Below are 18,838 nucleotides of genomic sequence, written 5' to 3'. Positions count from 1 at the left end.
GAGGTTGCTTTACTCGAAACATACGATGGACCTGAACTCAGGGCTCGGAGGATTTGTTTACGTTTTATGGGGCTTCAACTCGCACGCTTTGAATATTATCCCGGAATTGACAATACAATTGAGATCAAGGATCTTCTAGTTCTGCAACGTATCCCTTATCCCTGGTTCAGCCTTTGGCTGTTCTCATCTCCACATTTGACCCCCTGTCTACTTTCTCGTTCACTGGCAACGGTACCTTACTCTCATGCTCCGTAGCCCGAGCAACCCCTTCGATCAATTGCTCTTGTACCGCAACGCCATCCAGAATCGCTGCGGTCTCCTCCAGAGAAGCACCTCTCGTTTCAACAAATAGAAAATATACCACAGCGAGTTCGACAAAAAGCCACACGTCGTATACAATGTAGTCTGGCAAGTGTTAGTACCTGCATGGGATTACGGGTGTGCAGCTTACATTTCCATTTGATATTCGTCATTGCGATTGGATTGGCATATTGGTTGAAGATAAGCGCAAGTGCGACGAAAAAATTGTATAATACCAGCCCCTGGTATCCAATTAGCAGATACACTTTTAGAAGAAATGTTTCGGGAGGACCTACTCTGGCACGGAGCTGATAAGGCAGGATCTCGACAACATAGGTGACTTGAAGCGGTCCCCATCCGACGGCGAAAAACGTATTGTACAAAACGATCATTGCGAGGACTGCTCTGCCAACGGTAGGGGAGCCACTCCCGGTCAGATCTGTCGCCTTTTCGTATGTGGCTTCAAGTGCAGTCCAGACTAAATTTGTCAGCTTCCATTCGAGGACGAGTGTCAGAGGTACTGACTGATAAATGTGACCAACATCCCAATCGTTGATGTCAAGAACATTGTTCTGCGTCCAAATTTGTTGACGAGAAGGGAGAAAAACACCGTGGTTACCAAGCCCCAGATTGTCAAGAGACCATTGATGAGATTTTGAGAAGCCTCTGTCTTATATCCGATGGAATCGAGTACGAGGGTGAGGTAATATGAAATCAACCCATTACCACTCCACTGAGAGAAGAAACCCACAGCCAAGATAATAAAAAATCGTCTCCGATTCCCTTTGGTGTGGAAAAATGTCAGATAAGACGTCGACGCGAGAGCTTCTTTCTCCAGTCTCAAGGCTTCTTTAATTTCTTCGAGTTCAATGAGGACCATGTAATCCTCGGGATTGCCGTTCGTGTGGTACTTGATGATGATTTCCTTAGCCTTTTCTTCTTGGCCTCGGTCAACGAGCCACCGAGGCGACTCAACAATGAAGAAGCAGGAAAGCAGTTGAACGGCGCTGGAGAGTCCTTGGAGGTATGAAGGGATTCTCCAGCCATTGTCGTTCGTGAGCCTAAATGTGCCATAAGTGATCCACGCAGCGGCGATGGCTCCTAAGGACCAGAGGGCGTTGTAAAGGCTGACCAGCGGAGCTCTCTGGGTCGGAAACGCAAGCTCTAGGATTAGGAGAGGTGCAGCGGTGATATTGAAGGCCAAGCCAAAACCGAGCAGACCACGAGCAGCGATGAACATCCCGTCTTGTACAGTCAGTCAATCACTTTCACTTGAAGGGAGATCCTGCTTACTATTCTGTGCTGACCCTTGTAGAATAGTACCAACGAGCATGATGAAAGCTCCAAAGAGAAGCGTAGCTCGACGACCAAATTTGTCACAGGCCAGGGCACAAAAGGGCAGTGCTACAAGCTGTCCCACATTTTGGATCGCATTCAGCCTGGAGCTGTCAGCCAGAGATTTTTGCTCGAATGAGCGGGGAAGGCTACATACAGTGCAAGAGTAGATGCGCTGGGAGTGTGAAAAAATGCATTCCAAGTGTCAAGTGTCTGAAGACCATCTATTCAAGTTAGAATCCGCTTGCTGGGTTTTCCCTTCATGGATTGGAGGACTTGCTCATCATCGAACCGTCGTAGCCAGTGGCATAACTCGAAATCAATGAAATGGCTAAGTTCAAGTTAAGCAAAATCATTCCACGATTGGCCAAGTACCCATTGCTGCGTCCAGCGAGGACCGCTTCCATCATCACAGGAGCTGTATTCGCCATCTCGTCCCAGCGTTTGAAGTTTTGAACACAAATAAAGACGTATATTTACGGGCCATTTGCCCGGTGCTTGGTTCCTTTAACAATTTCCTGTGTCTCCTCGATCCACGCTTGGCACTTATCAGCTCCCCGTCGTTGAAGATCATTGTTCATAGGTGTTGTGACGTCAGCGTCACATGACCTGGCCCTAGCGTGGCACCCTGTACTTAGCTCGAGCTCCCCGCTCCTCTCTTCTTTTCTCTCTTTAGACGTTACATATACACCCAAAAAGAGCTGTTTACCAGACCAGGTCTTTAGCCCAGGGACGTGATATGGTAGCAATACCCCAAGATTCTTGATTTGACCTCCTTTTTTCAAGAAGAAAGCTCAATTTCCGTATATGCAACCAGAATTCACGATTCCAATAAAACACCCCTCAATCCGCCTCCGCCATTAATTCGAATCCAGTCGCTAATCAAAGAATTACATAGTCTTTAGTAGCCATTATACGTACTAAGCTATAACGTCTCCTATAGATTAGCTAGATATCAATTAGAAAGCAGAAGAATCGAAAATACTCCAGATCTCGAGTATCTACCGGCCAATTTTAGAAGAAGTTACTAGAACCCTCTCTATTAGAAGCAGAACTCTCTTTAGCTTCCCCTACTTCGAACCCTCTTCCTATTCTCCCTATTACTCCAAATACCTTAACTATTCCTATTTCTCTTCCAAGAGCTTCTTAACCTATAAAAATGAGACCTTAAACTACTATACTACTTTCTTAAATTACTATACCTTCTTCTCAAGCTACTTCTTATCTAGCTATATCTTAACTTATTATATCTTATCCGGCTACTTGAAACTACCGAGAGCTTATATAAGACAAATCTCCTATTTCTAAAGACCTATTACTTAGATAGTATTTTTTATCTTATTAAAATCCTATATATTTATTACCTATTTACTTCTAATAATTATTACTAGTCTATCTAAATCTAAATCTTAAAAGCCTTTTTAAGTCTATTTTCTTCTTTAAAATCTTTTAAAAATACTAAAAAGAAAATCTATTAAAAATATTTATTTTAGAAATATTAGATAATATAATTATTTTAATAAAAAATAAAAAATATATTATAAAATAATAAACTAAGAATATAGCTTTTATTAAAATAGCTTAGAAATAAATTTATATAAATTATTTAAATCTTAAAATAGTAAAAGTCTTTAATAATACTAATAAGATAATAATTATAGCTATTATTTATATTATTAAACTAGAGATTTATATTCTAAACTATATTAGAGCTATATAGGATTTTATAAGTATAAATAATTACTTTAATAATATTAGCTAGTTTATAGCCTTTATAAAATAATTCCGAAATAATTCTATATATTTTAATTTACCTAGCTAAGAAAAATATTAGTAATAATAATAGTTATAATAGTAATAATACTAAAATATTTCTATAAAATAATTTAGAACTTATTATACTAATAAGCTTAAGGCTAATAACCTCTAGTATAATAATATTACTTAAATTATATTATATATTAATTATTTAAAATATATAGCTAAGCTATATAGTATAATATATATAGGATTATATATAACTTAAGAATATATAATAAACCTCGGATATTATAGGTATTAATTAGGGAGTTTAGTAGCCCTTTAATATCCTAACTAACTACTATTTATATTATATATATTAGGCTTATAAATTACTAATTATATATATACTATTAGGGCCTCTTATTTAGAGGGGGCTTCCCTGGACCTTATAAGAGAAATAGAGATTAGTTCTATACTAAATTTAATATTATAGTTTTATAATATACTAATTCATTCTATTATCTTATTATTTACTAATAAATACCTTATATATAATAAGAAAATAATTCTTAGTTTATTTCCTAGAGCTATAAAGAAAGTAATTTAATTATAGTTTAATAGTTTTTTTATTATTATTTAACTAGCTATAAATAACTTTCTAGAAATATAAATAATTAAGCTTATTATATAGTTCTAAATAAATATATTAACTATATTATAAGAAGCTAATTATATATAGTATTCTTTTAATAAGAAATCCAAATTCCTTATATAAGACTATTTATATAAGAAGCAGGCTTTATATATTAAAGCTAAAGAGATTAATAAGAACCTAATTATCTAATATCTCTATAAAGAACTTAATTTTATTTTTAGATTAGTAATTAAGCTTAATAATACTAATACTATTAAGTAATTTATAGCTAGTATTTATATATAGGAAATATTAGCTAGAAACTAATATATTTCTATTTATAAGATAATTAAGGAATTAAATATTAAGAGCTTTATTAATAATTCTAACTAGTATAGCTAGTATAACTAATATAATTTATATTAGAATTATTAAAATAATAGAAACTAGGGCTATTAAAACTAGAAAACTCTTATTTTATTAATTCTTTTTATTATATTTTATAAGAAGCTATAACTTAAATCCTTAGTAGCTTATACTAGTAATTGTTATGGGTACGGCATTCAGGGCTTGGAAAGCAAGGTAGAAGGTCCCTTACGAAGACGATTCAAAGCTAAAGAAGGGAAAACTAGAATACAGGAGGCTGCAAGGGAGTATATATACCCTATAGTATACTAGTCCCGAAGGGGCTAGCTTTCTAAATATCTCCAGTATATTCCAAGCATATTTCCCTAGCGAGGCGGCCGTATTACGTATGCCTAGGAGGCATCTGGGAATTATAACATTATCCCTCCCTTTATAATAAGCTCGTCCCCGAGCTTCGTATAAGCCATTAATCTATCCAATTTCGTACTATACTCCTTTCCAAAGTAAAACTAGCATCTCGGATATAGATATTATATACGAAAGGCCAGTGCCTTTACTATATAACCTAGGAGGGTTTATTATTATTTCCGTATAATTCTGGACAAGTATCATTTTTTGTATAGTCTAGCCAGTATTACAGGTTTTGTAGAGGTCCTGATATATCGATATTATTATTATGGAAACTCTGTAAAACCAGGGGGCTATTACTTAGTACCGAAGCTGGATACCATACTAGATCTTTATCCTAGCTAATCTACTAAATTCTATACTTTAGCCTATTTCTTACTAGCTTAACTATAATAACCCGTTTAATGCCGTACTCTTGTTCGCTATCCTCTAGTATTAATAGGGACGGTTCCGGGTTCGCTTAACCTGGCAAAGGATTCTGGGGATCTTTTTATAGCTTCTCTATATAGAAAACTAGGTATATCTTTATGGTTTCCGGCAGTTTCAGAAGAAACGAGTAGCTATACTATTCTAGAATCTCAAATAGGCCCTCTATTTAGTTCCCTAGCTTCCGGCTCGGATGATTGGACTTCTAGTACTTTATAGTAACCCATACTTTATCTCCTACTTTAAAATCGATTAGATAGTAGTATTTATTGGCTTATACTATATATTATTCCTATACTTGCTCTATATGGCCTTGGGCAAGTTACTATAATTCATATAATCGATTTACTAATACTTTAGCTTCATCCCTATTTAGCTTCTCTTTAGGTAAGTTAGCTTTAATAGGGAAGTTCTAGTCCAGAGAGATACAAGGCTCATAGCCCTTTTCAGTTATAAATAGGGACTAGCTAATAGTTTCATACCAAAGGGAGGCTTATTAATAATCGATTATAATAACCTATTTGTCTCAGTTATCCTGGTAATAGTTAATATACGGGTATAATCTCTAATTAAAGTACTAATTAATAATCTCCGTTTATCTGTCCGTTTAGAGGTAATTAGCTATAGAGAGCTTAAGCTTTATACCGATTCTCGTATAGAATTCGCTCCAAAAATCGGATATAAATTAGGGTCCCTAATCTAATATAATTATTTCTGGAATACCTACTTAGTATACTATATAAAGTAAAAACAGAGATACTAGCTACTTAGCTATAATTATATCTTATACAGGAATTGTAATTAGGCGCTTAGACAAGCGATCTACGAATATAATAACTATATTATAGCCCGATTTACTTTCTGGACAGCTCTTAAAGTCTATAGTAATATATTACCAGGGATAATTAGGAACTAGAAAGAAATAAAGCAAACCAGGCTTCTTATCTCTAGATATATATAATCTTCTATAGGTATAGTAATTACTATAGTATTAATTAATATCTTTGTCTATAGATAGCTAGTAATATTACTCCTTTAATAGCTATTAGAGCTTTATATATCCAGGATATCCAGAAAGAGGTTTATTATATGCTTTACGGATTAGGGCAGTCCGTAAAAGTAGTCCGGGAGTTATTTCGTTCTCTGTAATATAGAGTCTTCTATAGTATAAAAGGAGGCTATCTTATAGTATCCAGATATTATTTTCGGCTTAGGCTATTATATATAGCTCCTCTAGATCCGGTAATATATAATTATCCTATAGGATCTTATTTACAAGTTATAAACTACTATACTCGGCGGGAGCCTCTAATAGTGCTTTTATAGGGGCCACTATAGCAGAGTCTATTAGTAAAGCTTCTAAGAGAATACCTTTTTCTAGGGAGATTATACCTCTAATAGGGATATTTTCCTCCGGAAAATCTTTAGTATATACTTGGTTTTCAGGGCCAAATTCCGGGTCAAGTAAGCCGACCTTATAGAGTATTACTACGAGCTATAAATCATAGATAATCTCCGGATTAATCTTATTTTTAGAGAGAAGTACTTGAGTTTATAGCTTCTCCTTAATCTGGCCCTAAGTATTTACTTTATCTTATCTTTATAATAAAGTATCTGCTTACTCGTTTGATTTTCCAGAATAATATATAAGCTTAAAGTAATAATAAAATAAGAGCTTAGTCTATCTAGCTTATTAAGAAGAGAACTTCTAGTAATTATAAAGTATTCCAAGATACGGTAATTAGAATAGACCTTAAAGGAAGTATCCTAAAGGCCCTCTAGCTTAGCTCTCTATTCCTCTAGTACTCGAATTATAGTAAGTATCTCCTTGTTATATATATTATAATTAAGCTTTACCGGGAGTATGGTTTTGGAAAAATAAGCTATAGGATACCAAAGGCCTGTTTCTGAGTCTTATTAAGAGAGTAGGCTAGTAATTACTTCTTTAGATATATCTGTTTCTACTATTATAGGCAGATCTGGATTATAGTATTATAAAACTAGGGTAGAAATTATAGCTTTCTTTAGGCAGGTAAAAGCCTTTCGGTATTACTCGGATTACTTAAAGAAAATATCCTTTTTTATAAATAAGGTAAGAGATCTAGTAATCTATTCATACTCTCTAATAAAGTATCTATAAAAGTTACAGAAGCCGAAAAAGAACTAAATACCCTTGACTATCTTTAGGGATTACTAGTTATATATTACTTTAATTTTATTGGGATTTACTTTAATATTAGATATAGAGATAATAAAGCCCAAGTACTTTATATATATAACTTTAAATTCCGATTTCTTAATATTTACTTAGAAGCCGGTAAGATATAAGCGGTCTAGTACTTTTCATATATACTATTTATACTCTACTAGATCCTCTAAGTAAATGAGAATATTATTAAGGTATATTATATAAAAGTTATCTAGATACTCAAAGAGTATATTATTTATATAGTATTAATATATAGCCGGGCTATTTATAAGGCCTTCCCAGAAGATATTATATTTATATACTCTATAGCAGATACGGAATATTATTAGCTTCTGAAAGTCCGGATCTATAGCTATATAATAGAAAGCTTAGCAGATATCTAATTTAGTATAGATCTTAGCCTTAGATAATTAACTTAAAATCTTATTAATAAGGGAAAGGGGATATTAATTCTTCCGGATAATATTATTCAGGTAGCAGAAATTAATATAGAAGTATAAATCTCTGTTTGCTTTCTTTATAAAAAGAACTAGTAAAATAAAGAGAGCCTAACTAGCTTTAATAAAGCCCTTAGCCAGATTATCTTTTAAGAAATACTTGATTTCTAGAAGCTCTTAAATAGACTACTACTAGAGGGATTAATATCTAATACTCTCGGTTCTCTTTAGGCCTTTAATCTGAATCTTATAATTATATGATCTATAGGAAGGAAAAATATTAGATTTCTTCTTAGAGAAAATAGAGGCATATTCTTTAAGTTCCGGGAATAATATCCTCTATAGCTACTAAAGCTCTATTTCTCCCGGTTATTAATTCTCTAGGCCAGGAATAGCTTCTTTTTTTCGAGCTTTAAGCTCCTTATTAATCTTATAGATAGAGATTTGACTAATAATATTATTTTCTCTCTTGGCTATATAGTTAAATATTATAGAGATAAGAATAGCTAGATCTAATATTTGCTCTTTATTAAGGACCTCTTCCTGCTTCTTTAGCTTTTGCTTAGGTATTATATCTTAATTAGGCTATAAAAGCTCCTTTTCTATAGTCTTATATAATTCTCTCTAATTAGTCCGAAAGAAGGAAGACCGCTTTAGAATAGAAGATTTCCAGGAATAGCTTATAATAGAATCTTATTAATTAGTATTCTTTTAATACTTCTTATTAGGTTATTTCTTTAGCTATTACTATAAAGTACTAATAATATAACCGAATTATATAGATTTAGGCTTATTCTTTAGCCATATAAGCCTATATTTTCTATAGTTAACCAGAATATTAATATATACTATCTATTTCCTACTAAGGATAATATTATAATCTCTAAGATTTAGGATAATTATAGATATATTAATACTTTATCTATTAATTAGAAATAAGACTTCTATATATTTCTTAATAGACTCAGCTAGCTTTCCGTTAAAACCATATATGATATAGGATAAGGGAAGGGGTTATGGTTCTATCCCCAAGAATCGCTCTATAAGTTGAGTAAGTTTCGTATTAATAAAAGTATAACTATTAGCTCTAGTATTAATAAGAAAAGAAGACTTAATTCCTAATTCATTTATACTAATAGTATAGGATATTATAAGAGTATTTCCTTCTATTAGATAAGTCAAGTCAATCTCTACCAAATCTATACTATAAGCCCCTAAAATAGAGACTTTTTTTAGAAGTATTCGTTTCCCGGTTTTATACTAGAATTAGAGCTCGAATTCTTCGAATACTTTACTAGAATAATATACTCCGGTAGAATAGGAACTAAGCCCGGCTCGATTCTAGAAAAAGCTATTTTGGTTTCCTTACTATATAGAACCGGATAGTATCTGATATAGTAGCCGAACTCATTATAGTTATAGTACTTAATAGTCAAGAGATCCTCGGTTTTTATAGGATATTACTTATATTTATAAGGAGATATATACTTGATAAGAATAGTTAATATAGGCTTCTTAGGCTCCTTTTTAGAAGTATATAAGAGTATAGTACTAGAAGTAAACTTGGCTAGGATAGCTCCTGCTTTCTTATACTTCTTAGTCTTCTTGTATATAGCCTTAATCTACTAATTATTAGTAGTATAGTACTAAGCAAAGCAAGTAGTATTAATAAAAGAATTATTATAGTATATATATACTAATTCCTGAAGCTTTGGTAAGAGCTTCTTATTTAGTTTATACTTAATATCTTAAAGACTAATACTGCCTTTTATAGATAGTTATAAGAAGAGAGTATAGAACTCCTGAAATACTTGACCAGAATATATTTAAAGCTTACTAAAGTCGCAATAAGTATTCTATATCTTATTAGGATTAGAGTATAGCTTCTTTAGATAGAAGTAGAGCTCTGAGAGCTAATAGTACTAATTCGGACTATCTTCGTCTATATAAGAATTAGTTAGGGCGAAAGTATTACCGGTAAGTTTACTAGAAATATAGATAATCTTGAGATCCTCTAAGAAATATAAATTAGTATTTCCTTATAGCTTATTTTTAATCTGAACTAGCCAGTTATTAAAGGCAGTATAATCTCTAGTAAAGAGAGTTAGATCTGGGAGCTTAGTAACTCTAGTACCTCTAAAAAGAGTATAAGATATAGGAGATCCTGGACGGAAATAAGCAGGAGATAGTTCAGAATTCTTTTAAGAGGGGTTTAGAGTAGCCAGAGCGGGCAAAGCAGAAGTAGTTAGAGCTACCATAAGCTAATCTACTATAGCCATATAGCACTTAATATTATCCTCGAGCTTAATATTATAGAGCTTAGTATTCTCGAGAATAGCTTTATTATAGCTATAGGCGTTCTTATACGAAATAGCTCTTTAAATATTCTCCCGGTAGCTCTTTATAATAATATTAATATCTGAGAGCAAGATATCGGATTCCTTGGCCTATTTATATAATTCTCCGGTAGTAATATAGTCTTTGGTCTCCAGAAACTTTATAATAAAAGCAGAGGGTTCTATTTCTATAGACTCGTCTATAAATTCTCCAGGAATACTAACGGGATATTCGGTTCGGGAAGAGCCGCTAACGGGACGACCTGAACTAGTAGGAGCTTTACCGGAAGCCTTGGCGGAAGTCGATATGGTTTCTGGTTATGTAGTATCCTAGGAAATTAACCTATTATACTTTTCCTCTACTATATCCTCCCTGGCAATCTCGTTACCGGCATATATATGGGGCCTATAAGGTTATAGGATAGGGCTTGAGGGTAGTAGTCAGGTTACTGGCCTATAGGTACCTATTACTCTAGGACTTGGTTAAAGAGTAGCCTTTATTCAAGGTTCTTCGATTTTCGGGTTTTCAGGGGGATTTCTAATATACTACTAGTATATATTTATAAAGGTATAAATACCTGATTTCTCTAAAGGTTCTAAAGCTTTTTGCTTTTATTATTCTAGAGTTTATTACTCGTATTTCTGAGGTTCCGTTGTCTTAGCAGCGCCTATATTACTAATAGTTCTGAATTAGTTTATTTAAAATCCTCTACAGGATTAAAGAAAGTGAGCTTTGAATACTATTACAGGTACGGCATTCAGGGCTTGGAAAGCAAGATAGAAGGTCCCTTACAAAGACGATTTAAAGCTAAAGAAGGGAAAACTAGAATACAGGAGGCTGTAAGGGAGTATATACACCCCATAGTACGCTAGTCCCGAAGGGGCTAGCTTTCTAAATATTTCCAGTGCATTCCAAGCATATTTCCCTAGCGAGGCGGCCGTATTACATGCGCCTAGGAGGCATCTGGGAATCGTAATAGTAATAGCTAAATGCTCTAGTTATTATATAGCCTAATTTATAATATCTAAATTAAAAGAAAAATAGTAAAAGCTATAACTAGAGAATATATAATAATTATAGAAATAACTAAGACTTATATAATAATTAAAATTAGTTTAATTACTATAGAAAATATAAGAATTATAATTATAGAAACGGATTTTACTAAAAAGGCTATAATAATTATAATAATAATTTTAATTTCTATAATAATAATCTATAAATACTAGCTTATTATTTATATAATAACTATAATAATAAATTTTTAGACTTAATTCAAGTTCCCGAATTAGTTTACTAGACTTTCTATAATATATATATTATATATTAAGGCCCATTTAATAATAATATATCTAGTAATTATCTTTTACTAATATTTACGAATTCTAATATCTTATAAGAAAACGAGAATAATAGCTATATAAAACTAGTAAACTATTATTTTTAAATTAAATAAAAGGGCTTCTTATTCTTAATTCTAATCTTATAATTATGAATTTAGTATTACTTATTATATAAAAGTTACTAGCTATTTCTTATTCTATTTTTTATTTAGAAGTATTTTTTAATCTTATATTTCTTTTATTATAGAATAGTAATTCCGTATAATTATCTTATATTCTTAATACTTCTAATAATAATATCTTAATTACTAAACTATTAGATAATTTTAGTCCTGCTTTATAGGAATTAAGATTTACTTCTTTACTAGTAAAGCTATAAGTAATATTATTATAAGAACCCGAGCTATTACTTATAGAAAGCAAGCTATAGCTTATAAAACCTATTCCTTAATTATATAATTAGAAGAACCTAAGAAAAGTAGTAATAACCGGAAAAATATATTTTATTAATAATAAAGCCTATAAGTTTTATATAAATATATAAGCTATAACTTATAATTTGGAAAGAAATCTAGTATCTTATTATTCTAATACTAGTACTAGTATTTGCCTTATTAATTACTATATTATAAATACTTATTTTCCTAATATTTTATAATAAATAAGTAAAGATATTATTAATTTATCTAATATTAGTAATAGCCTAGCTATAATACTATTTATATATATTCTTATATAATTCCTTATAATAAAAGGAGAAATAATTAAGTTTATAGCTAAGATATATATTATTAGTAAGCTCTAATATAATATTCTTTTTAGAATATCTTTTCTTAAATCTAGTAAGATAAATATTATTTAATTACCTTATATATAATAGAAAAAAGATCTGGATTTTATATTTACTAAATACTAAAGCTAAGAAATAATATATTATATAAATTAATTAGTATTATTAAATCTAGATTTATATAATAGAAATAGTTATTATATTTCTAGATTATAGCCAGAATATTATAATATAATACTATATTCTATTATATTTAGGTTACGAATATTTTATAAATCCTTAGCTATAATATAATATTATCCTAAATATATTTAGTATATTTATTAATAGTATTATAAACGGAATTATAAGGCTATTATCTTATATAAATTTCGGAAAGATCCTAATTAAATTTCTAATAAGTAAGATTATTAGTTTATTAGATTACCTAGAAACCGCTCTATAAAATATAGATAAGAAGGCTAAAGTATATCTTGGATTAGCTAAAGTTTTCTAAGATTTATTACTAATATAATAAAATATAAAAAGGAAATACCTAAATAGCTATTTATATTTAATTTAGCCTTTACTAGACCCTAGTATTAACCTATCTCAAGCTAATATCTCTAATACTTAGGGAAAAGATAATTATTAATATATTTTATAAGTTATTAAGAAAAATACTTGTCTTTTTTATAAAGAGTTAGGTTATTTTAATAATAAAATTAAAATACTAATTTCTTTTTATAAAGATACTAATATCTCAGATCTCAAATAAATATTATATGGCTTTTCTAAATATAACCGGAATACTATAAATATAATTCTTAACCTATTATAAAAAGCTAGTATTATTAAACTAGTATTATTAGAATAGCCTTTATTTTATATATTACCAGAATTTATTATATATTAGAATAGAAAGCCTCGATTTATAATAAACTTATATAAGATAAATATTAAATTATATTAAGATATATATTCTTTACTAAAATAAGATAATATTCTAGAAGCTATAAATAAAGAATTAGTATTCTTATATCTTAATATAATTAAGAGCTTTTTCTAGTAATTAATTCATATATTAAACTAGTAGAAAATAGCCTTTATAACTTCTTATAAAAAATATAAATAGCTAATAATTAGTATAATAGGTCTATTTATATCTCCTGCTTTCTTCTAGTACTAGATAAAAAAACTATTTAGTAGTTACTTTTAGAAGTTTATCCTAGTTTATATTAATAATATAATTATTTTCTTAAAAAATATTAAAACCTATATTAATTATTTCTCTTTTATTTTTAGAATTCTATTATATTCTAAAGTTATTCTAAATTTATTAAAGTACTATTTTATATAACCCGGGCTAAAAGCTTTAGGCTATTAGATTAATTATCTCGAACTAAGTATATTAGATAAAAAAGTTAAAGTAATTAGAGAAATATAATTTCTAGATATCTTAGTTTAGCTAGAGAATACCTTAGAGTTCTTTAATTATTATAGAAAGTTTATTAATTATTATACCGGGATTTTATAACTAATATAAGTATTAAAAACTTTAGAATTTAAAGGAGCTCTTATATAAGGTCCTAGATAAGATTACTAGACTAAGAAATAACTAAATAAGATAATAAAGAAATAAAAGAAAAATCTTATATTTAATAATATAAAAAAGGCTTTTATAATTCTTTAAAAATACTTTTATATTATTCCTTAGCTAGACTATTCTAATTTTAATAAAAACTAAATTATATATATAAATAATAATAAGAAATAGGGATTTAATAGTATTATTTATTAAATTAAACTAGACGAATTAGAATACCCGATTCTATATTTATCTAGAGACCTAATTCTAGTAAAATATAATTACTAGCTAACTAAATTAGAGACTATAGCTCTTATATAAATATTCTAAAAGATTTCTTATTTTCTAGATAATAGTAAAATTATAATTTATACTAATTATAAGGTAATTATAAATACTTTTAAAAATATAGGCCTAGCTAATAAGTATTTTATAAGATTAGTAAACTAGTAATTATTTCTTTTTAAATATTAGAATTATATAAAAATTAAGTATTACCCTAGAAAGACTTATATAAATATAAATAGCTTATTTTATATTCTAGGAAAACCTATTTAAATAATAAATTATATCCTATATTTTATAAAAGAACTAATATAATTCCAGAAATATATATTTCTAATATATATTTTCCTAATATAAATATAAGTAATAACTAAGAATAATACTAAAATATATTTAACTAAATCCGAAAATCTTATATAATTTAATAAAGTAATTTTATAGCCTTAAGGCTCTTTATAAGCTTAAGAAATAATATAAGTTAAAGAGATTCTATATCTATAATTATTAGAATATATAGTCTTTATTTTATATATTTAATCTAGATTCTTAAAGTAAGTAATAAAAGCTTTATCTAAAAATATTAGCTTCTAGAAAATATATTTATAAATATATAGAACCTATAATAATATAATCTATAATAAAAATAGTCTAGTTATAATCTTATATAACTTTTACTAGAATATAAAATCCAAACTTCTTCTTTTCTAAAATAATAATAGGAAATACTTATATATATTATATAAATACTTTAAGATCTTATTTAAAATAATATATAATTCTATTATATATATTAGAATAAAGTATATATTTTAGGTTTTTAGATAATATATATTTTTCCTAAGAATAAAAAAAGAAATTCTTAAATATATCTCGAATTATCTAATATATTTCCAAATAAAACTCTTTTAAATTTAATTATAGAAATCCCTATAGCCTATTAAATATCTAAAAATATTACTATTAGTATTATATCTCGATTTTATAAATAGTTTCCCTATATCTAAAAACGGGAATAATAAAGCCCTATTTATTATAAATAAATACTTTAAATTTATATATTATTTTATTAGAAAGAAAACTAATATAATAAAAGCCTAGATAAAAAAGTATTTTAAATATATTTTCTATAATTAGAAATTACTAGATATTATTATTTCTAATTAAGATTTCAAGTTTATATTAGTATTCTAGACTAGGCTTTTCTAGTTATATTATATAAATCTAGTATTTATAACTATATATTATTCTTTTATAAATAAATAAGCTAAATATATAATCTAAATCTTTATTTATATTATATAATATATTCTTAATAATTAGTATAATTAATCCGATTAGGAAAATATTATATTATAGATATAGCTTTCTATAAATAGTATTATTAATATTTTAACTAGTATTATACTATTTTCTATTCTCTATAATAGGAAAGCTAAGATAGCTTTTAGTAAGACTACTATAAATATAAATAATTTCTTATAAAACTAAAAGAATATTTAGAATAAAGTAGTAAATATAATTATTATTATTTAGGCTAAGATAAAGATTTATTATAATATAAATTATATATTACTAAAATTCGGAGAGCTTATATATTTTAGGATTAGTAAGAAATATAAAAAGAATTATTACCTATAGAATTAAATCAAGCTTTCTTTTAATAAGATAGGCTTCTTTTAGATCCTAAAGTATTATAAAAGAGATCTCTTATTTAAAATCGAGTTTCCTAAATAGCTTATGGAAATATACCTAATTATATTAGTTAAATTCCTCGAACTAGCCCTACCTAATCCGTATAAGTATTTATAGCCAAAGCCTAGATATATTACTATTAAAAGAAAAAAATATTATATAATTAAGAAAATTATAAATAAGGAAATAAAAAAGATTTCAGGTATTAGAAAATAAGTAATATTCTATAATATTAAATAACTAGACTATTAAGATATAATATAGGAGCTAGAAACCTCTTTATAATAAGAAGTCTTATAATTATTTAATATATTTAAATCCGAGTAAAAATATTAAACTAATTTTTATTTATAATAATATTAAACTATAATAATAATACCTAGTATAAGAAAGTAATATCTATATATTAACTAATCTCGAAATACTAAAAAAGTACTATTAGATTTCTTATATTACTTTTTTAATATCTTTTTTAGAAGTTTTCGTAATTATAAATTACTTTTATTATATTATAAAAATAAATTACTATTAATTTACTTTATTTTATTTCCCGATTTATTTTAAAAAGTACTTATATAAATATCTTATTACTAAAAAAATTTCTTAATATTATATATTTATAATTATAATCTTATTAATTTACTAATTATTTAAATAAATCATTTCTCCTTATTTAGTTATTTAAGCTCTTTTATTTATTTAATTTTACTATAAATTCTTTATTTCCTACTAATATTACTAATATATTTATAGAAGCTTAGGATAACTATATCTTTAAAGATATTATTAAAGTTATTAAAGCTTCTATTACTAAAGTTATTAAAGCTCCTATTACTAAAGTTATTAAAGCTTCTAATACTAAAGTTATTAAAGCTTCTATTACTAAAGTTATTAAAGCTCTTATTACTAATATTATTAAAGCTCTAGTTAAAGGTATTATTACTTCTACTATTATAATTACTTTAGCTAAAAGTATTACTATTCCTATTATTTCAATTACTATAACTAAATCTAAACTACTAATATATATTATACTAGTTTATAAGATTATTCCTAAGGTCTCTATATATATTATATTTAATAAAAAGACCTTTAACTAACTATACTAGGCTAATTTAAGTAATAATAATAATAGACTTTTACTAGTTATATTTATTATACTAATATTTAAATAGAAGTATTTCTATAATTAGCTTTTTATAAGCTAGAATAGTACTTATACTATTAATTCGCCAAATATAAAGCCTTCTAAAAAGATTAATTCTTATAATATCTATAGTTATATTCTTAAGATTAATATTAGCTCTCTTAATATTAAGGCTTTTATAATTATTTATATTACTAAATATGGCTTCTAACTAGAAGCTTTTAGTTATTAAACTACTAATTCGAAAGCTAATAATTATTTTAATATTATAGATAAGACATATATTATATTTTATATAAAGAAGCTAAATATTACTAGTACTAATATCTTATATATAAATATATATAATTACTTAAAATATCTTAAATCCCTTTTTAAAAAAATCTTTTTTACTAAATAATAAAAAGAACTTATATTTATATTTTTCCTAGTTATTAATAATACTACTTATAAAATAAAGATATTCAGAAAGCTTAAGAATAGAATTCTTATAAATAAGGCTCTTAATTTTCTTAAGGCTTAAGTAAAGAACTCTCCGAATAAGTAATTATTAATAATTAGAAATATTCTTTATTCTTATAAATTTTTACTTATTTCTAAAGAAGGCTAGATTATTATAAATAAGACTATTTAGTAAAATTAACTAGAGGCTTATATATATTAAATCTATATTATTATTTATAAGTATAATTTTTCTAAAGGCTATTATACTAAGTAAAAGGCTATATTATTTAATATTTCTTTTATAGCCTTATCTAGAACTTTTTTTAAGAATAATAACTTTAATAATAATTTTCCTAAGATATATTTACTATATATTAATTAGAAAGACTTAAAGCTTAATTATTCTAAGATAAGTAATATAGTTTATATTTATATTTTATTTAATATCTCTAATTATCTAAAATATATAAGCAAAAATACTAAGTATTTATATATATTTTTTTAAGATTTTAATAATAATAGTATCTTTTATAAGAATTTTAATAATAATATATAAGAAATAGCCGAGGTCTATTAAGAGATCTTTATAAAAGCTATAGCTAAAAAAAAGCTATACTAGCTATAAATATAAATAGGAATTATTTAATAAATAAATAAGTATACTCTAGTAAATAGTTTATTTATTATTATTTTTTATAGATCCGATTTCTGCTTCCGAGGCCCTAAAGGCTATAAATATTAAATAAATACTAAAATTCCAAGCCATAAAACTAATTTTTATAATCTTAAGTATTTATATATTAAATTTAGTAAAATATTAAAATTTGGTATTTCTATTAAGCCTAGCTATTCTAATAGGATATATTAGGATCTTATTTATAATTTAAATAAATTCTTCTAACTTAAATTAGATCTAAATATAGCCCTAGTAAATATATATCTTACTAAGTATTTCTTTACTTTTAATAATACTTTAGAATATCTAATTATTAATTTCTTTAATAATTATATTCTAAAGAACTAGAAAAAGATATATAATAAGCTCTTAGATTAGTAAAAGAACTCTTTTATTAATAGTATATCTAAGATTTATTATACTTACTTATATATTTAAAAAGTAGTAATATTAGTAAAGTTAAGAATAAGTATATTACTAGTAATTATAATAATTATAAAAAATATTTAGAAGAAGTATATTAAGAAATTTAATACCTTAATTATCTAGGAAATAAATATTAGAATTAATTATCTTATTTTAGAACTAACTAAGAAACTAAAGTATTATAATATTAAAAATATTATTATTTATTTTAGTTCTTTACTAACTAAGAATATAAAGTTTAATATAAAAATATTAAAGCTATATTTTATTAAT

General features: G+C 26.8%; 1 protein-coding gene across 1 annotated transcript; it reads right to left on the bottom strand.

The window, feature by feature from the left end:
- Positions 1 to 68: 68 nt before the first annotated feature.
- K444DRAFT_655902 (general substrate transporter) lies at positions 69 to 2,163 on the bottom strand. Its single transcript, XM_024886045.1, has 7 exons — positions 1,916 to 2,163; positions 1,793 to 1,859; positions 1,594 to 1,739; positions 826 to 1,545; positions 597 to 778; positions 452 to 542; positions 69 to 405 (listed from the first exon to the last, which is right to left on the bottom strand). Exons 1-7 carry the CDS (start codon positions 2,064 to 2,066, stop codon positions 167 to 169), a joined length of 1,596 nt encoding a protein of 531 aa, XP_024730637.1. The 5' UTR covers positions 2,067 to 2,163; the 3' UTR covers positions 69 to 166.
- Between the last annotated feature and the right edge of the window lie 16,675 nt (positions 2,164 to 18,838).

This window comes from Hyaloscypha bicolor (assembly GCF_002865645.1).
Source record: "Hyaloscypha bicolor E unplaced genomic scaffold K444scaffold_141, whole genome shotgun sequence".
In the NCBI taxonomy this organism is placed as follows: Eukaryota; Fungi; Ascomycota; class Leotiomycetes; order Helotiales; family Hyaloscyphaceae; genus Hyaloscypha; species Hyaloscypha bicolor.
This window is presented reverse-complemented; position numbering and strand designations above follow the sequence as displayed.